General features: G+C 35.1%; 2 protein-coding genes across 2 annotated transcripts in view; one reads left to right on the forward strand and one right to left on the reverse strand.

The window, feature by feature from the left end:
• LOC145733432 (adenylate cyclase type 6) overlaps positions 1 to 5,019 on the forward strand; it is a 48,337-nt gene extending 43,318 nt beyond the window's left edge. Inside the window, exons 19-27 of the mRNA XM_081986250.1 lie at positions 2 to 92; positions 156 to 272; positions 333 to 449; positions 713 to 885; positions 2,658 to 2,791; positions 3,083 to 3,192; positions 3,268 to 3,487; positions 3,543 to 3,799; positions 4,556 to 5,019. Coding sequence (XP_081842376.1) covers positions 2 to 92; positions 156 to 272; positions 333 to 449; positions 713 to 885; positions 2,658 to 2,791; positions 3,083 to 3,192; positions 3,268 to 3,487; positions 3,543 to 3,799; positions 4,556 to 4,780 — 1,444 coding nt within the window. The 3' untranslated portion in view covers positions 4,781 to 5,019. The remainder of the gene's footprint in view (position 1; positions 93 to 155; positions 273 to 332; positions 450 to 712; positions 886 to 2,657; positions 2,792 to 3,082; positions 3,193 to 3,267; positions 3,488 to 3,542; positions 3,800 to 4,555) is intronic.
• A 781-nt stretch (positions 5,020 to 5,800) lies between these two features.
• LOC145733440 (sperm-associated antigen 1-like) lies at positions 5,801 to 7,287 on the reverse strand. The gene is made up of 5 exons (XM_081986263.1): positions 6,995 to 7,287; positions 6,750 to 6,941; positions 6,404 to 6,704; positions 6,065 to 6,347; positions 5,801 to 6,015 (listed from the first exon to the last, which is right to left on the reverse strand). The coding sequence occupies exons 1-5, from the start codon at positions 7,249 to 7,251 to the stop codon at positions 5,861 to 5,863; spliced, it is 1,188 nt and encodes a 395-aa protein (XP_081842389.1). The 5' UTR covers positions 7,252 to 7,287; the 3' UTR covers positions 5,801 to 5,860.
• Positions 7,288 to 8,276: the final 989 nt, after the last annotated feature.

Below are 8,276 nucleotides of genomic sequence, written 5' to 3' on the forward strand. Positions count from 1 at the left end.
GCAACGAGACTGCTTTGTTGTGTTCAGTTCCTGTAGTATTATTTCTCATAATAATTCCTGTTGTCGTTTATATGGACAACGTCAACGTTAGGGTAAGTCAATTAGAGGATTATAATAAAATTATTTAATAATTCGATGATGTGAAAAATTTCCAGCACATGCAACAAAGAATCTTGACAGTGTCCAGGGAAATTCATAAAAATCGGAACATTGCGCAGGTTTTTTGTGTGTTTATGTCCGTTTGCATTTATGTCCTAGTCATGTTACGTGGCGTAAGTAAAATTGATTTTTTTCAACTCGGCAACAATATAATTTTTTTCCTTAATTTTTAGCTATCTGTATCAGAGGAAATTGACTGTCTGAACGCCAACTGTACGAACTCGATGGAAAACCTGGCAATCCTCAACGATATTGACCCAAAAGACTGCAAACCTTTTGACTTAGTTGACGTAAGTCATATTGAATTTATATTTTCCTTTAAATATTTACAAGCATAGCCTTCAGCTAATTTATAAAACAGGAATATTTAAATTTAAAAAGTGCTGGAAATAATCCGGAGAAGAACTTTTTGTTTCTAAAATATTACGAATTCAAATGAAAAAAACTCAAATTTAGGCATTTTTCTCTAAGTCCCTTTTAGGAGACGGGTCCGTTTTGACTTGCAAATACTTTATTAAAATATACTCAGCGTTTAAATCAATTTTTTTTACAGAATCTCTTGCTATTGGTGCTGATATCAATGATTGCGTGTGCCGTTTACCAAATCATGATTTCCCTATTGAAGACAATCATTCTATTGGCCGGTATGGCTGGGTTTTTGACTATTTACCTCACGTACATCAAACAAGCCTCGCTTTTTCGGATTTCTTGTCCGCAAAGCTACGGGTAAGTTTTTTTTACTGTCTGGACTTTAAGACAAACAAAAAGCTTGTCTTTGACCACTCTAAATACAAAAAGCCTCCACTCGAATCAATATATCTCGTTTTTGGCTGATAGCCTTCTTCCTTTCTATTCAATATATATTTGTATCGAATTTCGTCTCAGACTGTCAATATTACCACAGATTTTCGGTATGTAGGAAAGGAGTTTTGTTTTAAATAGACTTATATTTTCAACGAAGTCAATAAATCATATAGTTATTACAGTGGCTAAAATACAAATTGTTCAAATTGTTGTTTGAAATTTGAGCACCCTGTAAGTCGGTTATTTTTTGGAGTTCAGGGAGGTTGAACCACTAAAATTAATCGTCTTGAGCTCTTCTTTCCAGCAGTGTAAAGGAAAAAATTCTATCTTAAAAATTGCATACAGGGTGGGCAAAAAATCTGAACCACTACACTTCTCATGTACCCCCTGTATAGTAGCAGCACTAACTGACTGAAACTTCCAGGGATGAGTGTAGCATTTCTTTACAGACATTGTTGCTCTCTTTCAAATTTTTCGTAACTATCACCGTTTTTGAGTTATTTAGCAAAAACTGGTTTGATGCAACAAGTTTTCAAATCAGTTTAAATTGTGGTTTGAAATTTGAGCATCCTGTAAGTCGGTTATTTTTGGGAGTTCAGAGAAGTTGAACCACTCAAATTAATCGTCTTGAGATCTTCTTTCCAGCAGTGTAAAGGAAAAAATTCTATCTTAAAAATTGCATACAGGGTGGGCAAAAAATCTGAATCACTACACTTCTCATGTACCCCCTGTATAGTAGCAGCACTAACGGACTGTGAAACTTCCAGGGATGAGTTTAGCAGTTCTTTACAGACATTTTTGCTCTCTTTCAAATTTTTCGTAACTATCACCGTTTTTGAGTTATTTAGCAAAAACTGATTTGGTGCAACAAATATTTAAATCAGTTGAAGTTGTGTTCTTAAGTTTGAACACAGTTTAAATGACAGTCAGGTACAAAATCGCCTGTAAAACCCACTTGGAATAAGAAAATGACTGTTTTAAGCATATTTTTGGAATCCTCATTAAATTTTCTATCCGATAACCTGAAAAAACACTACAAAATTTGGTACAGTCTGGGAGAAAAACGGTGTCAAAATTTGAACTGCCAGAAACACAGTATTTGTAATTTACTGGTAAATTACCGGTCAAGTTTTCCTGGTAAAGTAAAATATTTACTTTACCGGTAATTTACTCATCCATAATCAGGGATTAATAGGCAATATCCGGTTTTCAATATTGGTGTACCCAAATTGTGGCAGGTGTGATTTAATCTATGTATATTGAAATTTTTTGGATTAAATTAATGTATTGAACTAAAAACAAGTTTTTGTTAGATTTTTGGTATACACTATACTGGATTGCTCTATAGTTTCTATTCTATAATAATTTCTCTCATAGTACTTCTAAAAAAAATCAATAATAACCAAGAATGGCAAGGTAATCTACAATTTTATATGTTTCGTCCTCAAGCGAGAAATATGCACTTAATTTTATTATAGGCTCCAAAAAAAGCCATTTGATATTCGCATCAATATTTTATGTTCGCAATTCTATTTCCTCTCCCTTAAAACCTAAACACTTTTTTCAGGTAATGTACCGCGTAAAATAAATGACTAGGTTGAGTTATTACTAGCGTTAAACCTACATTTTATGTTACACATTTATGTATTTTACGTATTTAAGTCCAATTAACTAAAACACCTCATGATTTTCAGGAAGGACGATACTCTAACTCAGTATTATATGAACGTGGTAATCCTGGCGGGATTCGTAATAGCATTAATTCTTCACGGACAACAGACCGAGGCCACTTACCGACTGGATTTCGTGTGGAAACTTCAGGCAACAGGTATAATCCTCCTGTTTCCCAATTTTATAGGTCAATAGAAACATTTTAGGTTGAGTGTTTGTTCGTCCGAACATTTTTACAGTTATCAAAAGCGTTCAGAGGGTTGGTTGTAGTCTGTAGTGTTTTCATTTAGTTTCAAAAACTAAGCAATTTTTCATACTTTGTACTTGGAAAAGTCCACAGATAACACCGGAATAGAGTAAATTGCCCTTCTGTGCAGTCCCCGATAAAGTAGACAAGTGTGTTTTTAATAAAATGCCTCGTACTGAGATACGACCTTTGCTTTTTCAGAGGAAAAAGAGGATATGGAACACCTGGAGGCGTATAATCGAAAATTATTAGCCAATATCTTGCCAGTTCACGTGGCTGAACATTTCCTCAACACGGACAAGAATAACGACGTAAGTGGATTATATCTGGATACTTTTCAATTATGAAGTTCAAACCAAGTTATATATTATATATATTATTCCCAGGAGTTGTACCATGAACAATGTGACTTTGTCTGCATAATGTTCGCTTCAATACCCAATTTCTCTGAGTTTTACGTCGAATTGGAGGGTAACAACGAAGGTGTAGAGTGCTTAAGACTGCTAAACGAAATCATCGCAGATTTCGACGAAATTCTATCCGAAGACCAGTTCAGGTATATAGAGAAAATCAAAAGTACCGGAGCAACTTACATGGCGGCTTCTGGTTAGTAAGCTGGGGGGGGGTGGGTCTGAACTTCCAACCAAATGCACTCTTTCAGGCCTAACCCAAAACACTTGCGATATGCACGGTTATCGTCACGTGACCGCCATGGCAGACTACGCCCTCAAACTCCGGGAGCAACTGCAAGAAGTAAACGAACACTCTTTTAACAACTTTCGTATCCGGATTGGAATTAACGTGGGCCCTGTGGTAGCGGGGGTTATTGGGGCTCGGAAACCCCAATATGACATTTGGGGTAACGCTGTCAATGTCGCTTCCAGAATGGATAGTACAGGGATATGTGATAAAATACAGGTTGGTTTGGACCTAAAATTTCCCAGATAGAATGGCCAAAATGACGTCAAAACGTTATTTAATGTCTATGACGTCGCCTATGGCTATAAGAACTTTTAGAATAGTTCAGTACGAATCACCAAAACCCATTATGGAAATTGACCATAATGATTATTTTAGAAAGTATCAATTTTTCACATACGTAACTTAATACAAACTTGTCCTAATTTTTTTTGACGGGGAATAACATAAAATTTTAAAAATATACTTAAACACTTTTTTGTCAGAACAGTCAGGGATAAAATCGCTTGTAAAACTTAACTGGAGTGAGAAAATGACAATTCTAATAACATTTTTGAGATCGTCATTAAATTTCCTATCTAATGACAGAAAACAACACTAGAAGGGGAGAAAAGCGGTGTCAAAGTATTAATTGCCAGAAAGACAGTTTGAAAGGACAATCCACGGGAAAATCGCCTGTAAAACCTAATTGGAGTGGGAAAACTACAGTTTTAAGCACATTTTTGGAATCGTTATTAAATTTCCTATCTAATGCACCAAAAAAAAACACTACAATATTTAGTACAGTCAGGGAGAATGCGGTGTCAAAGTTTCAATTGCCAGAAAGGATCGTGGTGGACCACATGTAAAACATTACAGGAACTGTAACATTTGGCCGTTAATTTAACGTTTAATAATTAACATTTTGTCACGTCATTTGGATGTCTTGTAACGTAATTTTGCTGAAACTGAAATAACAAAACAGGGTAATTACAGGTAACTAAGGAGATGTACCAAATCCTAAGCACAAAAGGTTACGCACTGACCTGTCGAGGGACAATCGACGTAAAAGGCAAAGGCTCCATGGAAACTTACTTTTTAGAAGGGAAGAGCAAACCCTATCAACCTCCCACCAATATTACTGTAAACCCTCTGGCTGTTTCTTCTCAATGTACCAATAACAATAGTTCTGTGTTAGATACAATTAGCGAAAGAAACTAAGTTTTTTTTGGTTTTGTGTAATGTGTGAGTCATTATTGAGGGTGGACCTCTAAGGCAAGGAAATAACCAGAGTATTTAAAAAAAAAAAAGAAAACAATACTTTGTGTTGTAGTACAGGAAAAGAAAGTGATTGTAGTTTGTACATTTCTGTGTAAGATACCGTAATTTTATTATTTATGTAAAAGTCAGTGAAAAAACTGTCTTTAAAAAGATATTGTAAAAATAAAATGTCGTTTATAGTTGCAGACTTTGTATTTTCAAGACTATTCTGAAGTTTATACAGGCTTTTAGCAGTCACCAGAACGTCCATTTTTCCAAACTCAGTGTAAATAGCTAGTTACACATAGTTTTCAGTTACGCAATGACCATCTTTACTCACATCTGTAAAAAAAGCGCACAGTTTTAAAATCGTCATAAACTTCAAGCCTTAATCCTGGAGTATTGATTTCGTTTCCATTCCTTGCTTGGAGATGAAGATCATGGCATAATGCATTGTTCATACAATTTTAAAAGAATTCTAGTTCATCTAGATAGTTTAGAATATCATCCGTTGTAAAAACAGGACTTTACACTTAATCGTAGGTAAAGTATAGTACTAGTTACGTGCTATTACTAACACACAAACAAATTGTTATATAAACTTAAAGTTTTATTTTTTTTTTAAACAAAAATTACTGTAATAACCCTTCTCTACAAATCAGAAAAAAATCTAACACACCAAGTAATCATAAGCATCCGGGCATGTGTGTCGAGTCAGGTAAACTGAACCTAAGAAAGTATATAGAAAAAGGGCCAAACAAAGGGCAAGGTAGGTCACATCTGCACCTCGGGATGTCAGTGCAGCTTGGCCCTTTCAACCACCCACCTTCCTACGTATCGACAAAGACAAGTTGGATGCTGAAACACAATAGGGCAGATGTGTGCCCCATATTTTTTTATCATCTAGGATTTTCGTGTCTAAGAGGAAAACGCCAGATGTTGAGGATTAATTTTTGTGTATCAAGATTCAGTTAGTACAGCTTTTGGTTGGTTTACAACAGTTTATTGTGAATCAGACTAATCAAATTCGAACAAGAACTATTACTGGATTTCTATAATTTTCATTCTGGTATTCTTCATGATGTTTCTGCAAAACTTTCTGACCCGTTCCGCTAGTTGTTGAGCAGTATGGTTGTTAGGGTCTTTCTCTATAACCAAATCGACACAATCCAAAGCTTCTTCGTACTTTTTCAAACCTGTAAATCACGTTTTTTGACACGAAACTAGAGGCAATTATAATTGTACCTTCTAAAGCTTGCGCTTTTCTTAACAAAGCTTTCAAATTACGATCATCCAGGGACAAAACTCTGTCGCAGTCCAAAAGGGCTTCACTATAATGGTTCAGCTTTAAATAGGTTAAGGCTCGATTGCTCAAATTGGTGATGGTGGCTTTACACAAAATGCTTTGGGTGAAACATTGAAGGGCCAATTCATAATCCCCGCTTTTGAAAAATTCTCGACCCTTTTCCAATTCCCTAGTTGATACGAATGTAGCCTCAGTTTCGGTCGAATACTGATTAAACGAAACCTGAATTTTTTTTCCAAAAATAACATGATAAAAACACTAATCACAAATCATCTTACAGTCTTTTTCAGCTTTTTTAAATTAGCATTACTAACACTGCCCAAAAAAAATTGAGATTGACTGCTAGTACCAGCTTGAGCAAACTTTACAGCTTCAAAATTCACTTTTTCTCTCTCTTTCTGAGCTTCACGAGCCTCCCGTTGTATTTTCTCTTCCTCTAGCTCTAGTTTCATTAACTCCGTATCCGGGTCGTATTTATCCCAAGCCTGATAATCAATGGAGGCAATTTTCTTCTCTTTCTTCACTAAATTCAATGGTTCCGGTTGAGGATCTACATTTTGACGTACTCTCACGTCGCATCTATTAAAATTTAATAAAATCTGGTGGGGGAATTATTGGTTTTACCTAATTGATTTATCATTTTTCCGGTCTTGGAGTTCTTTGCTGTGTTTGGAAACGTCCGTAACCCATTTCTGCAAATCCAAAGAAATTTTCTCGATTTCGTCGTGGTTTAAGTCGACTTTGCTCAATACTCTGCTAGTTTGTCTCAACAATTTGCTGTTTGGCCTCAGTTTCATCAATTGATCTTCTGCAGCCCTAAAGAGACAACTTTAGAGACTTTTTAAGTCAGAATAAGAGTGCTGAAATACCTGAGTAACTGGGGATAGTAACCTTCTTGACCGGATCGTAGCACTTCCACGATTTTTTCCAGCTCGTTTGCATCACCAGCTCGAGAGACGTAATCAAAGTCGAAATGTTGAATAGGGATTTGGTATTTTTCAAGCAAAGATTCTCCAGGCCGATACTGCCTGTAATCTTCAATTTTCTGCAAATCTTCCAAGGTTGACATTGCTATTAAGGTTAGACTTTTGAAGTGAAATCGATTAAACAATTGATAAGAAACCATGGAAACAGAGCTGTGACTTCTTGATTTAGGCTTAGTCTGACAGTTTCATCAATAATTATTATAATCGCCTACAAGTAATCGTAATTAATATGTTTACGCATTACTTTCGCTAATTGGCATCATCAACAAGAAGCGTAAACATCGATGGAATAAACAAGTTGCAATATATAAAGTTTAAATAATTAAAAAAATGCAATTATAGAAATAAACAAAGGACAAATATTTGTCGGTTTTTATCTTGGTCTCCTACAGTCGTAAACATTATGTAATGCCGGATTTATCGGATTTTGTCGTTAATTTGTTATTGATTAATAGTTAAAGAATTTTTTACATTTTAGATTTTTCTTATATTGTTATCTTTGCCTATTAACCAAATTTGTTTAGGGGAAACAAATATAAATTAATACACAGTTAAAAAGGAAAAAAGTTTTCATTATGTGCAAATAAATTCCACGCGGAGTCGTCACAGAGATTAGTAATGAAATTGAGAAATACAATAATTTCGTTTAAAATAATTTCCTAACCGATAAACGCATCCCACGTCGATATCATTCACTAAATGAGGATGGAGACGTGTGCAAATCCAAAATAAGTGTATATTACAAAATGTACGAATTTTTGCAATATTTTCAAACGTTGCCTCAGAATTTTATTGCGCAATCCGTGTGGTTAAAACTAGTACGACTTATGTCCAACAGATGACGCTAGTCGTGGTTTGCATTTATTTTGCCAGATGGCACCACTCTGTACTCTATTTTTTATGATTCACATGGCGTAATATCAAGATTTGCAGTGGCAACATAACACGCACCCACGTACAAATCTCATTAACATCGAACATACAGATAGAGGGACATTTTGCAATCCGATTTATAAGCAAATTTACTGCTTTTCTAGACTGGTTAAATTGTTCAGTAGGCGAACAAAAGAGCAGTTATATACACACACAACAAAAATGTAAACCGGTAAATTTCTAAGTCGTTCCAATTTTGCAATGTGCAGAACCGATAGAAAAAAATTGCTTG

Source organism: Ips typographus, linkage group LG9 (genome assembly GCF_016097725.1).
Source record: "Ips typographus isolate SLU linkage group LG9, UJ_Ityp_2.0, whole genome shotgun sequence".
NCBI classification, from domain to species: Eukaryota; Metazoa; Arthropoda; class Insecta; order Coleoptera; family Curculionidae; genus Ips; species Ips typographus.

What these genes read in the sequence shown, in the direction of transcription:
- LOC145733440 (XM_081986263.1), bottom strand. Translation starts at nt 7,251, where the DNA reads ATGGTTTCTTATCAATTGTTTAATCGATTTCACTTCAAAAGTCTAACC. An exon ending in AAAAATGATAAATCAATTAG is followed by an intron (nt 6,705 to 6,749) that starts GTAAAACCAATA and finishes AAATTTTAATAG; the next exon opens with ATGCGACGTGAGAGTACGTC. An exon ending in AAAAGCGCAAGCTTTAGAAG is followed by an intron (nt 6,016 to 6,064) that starts GTACAATTATAA and finishes CGTGATTTACAG; the next exon opens with GTTTGAAAAAGTACGAAGAA.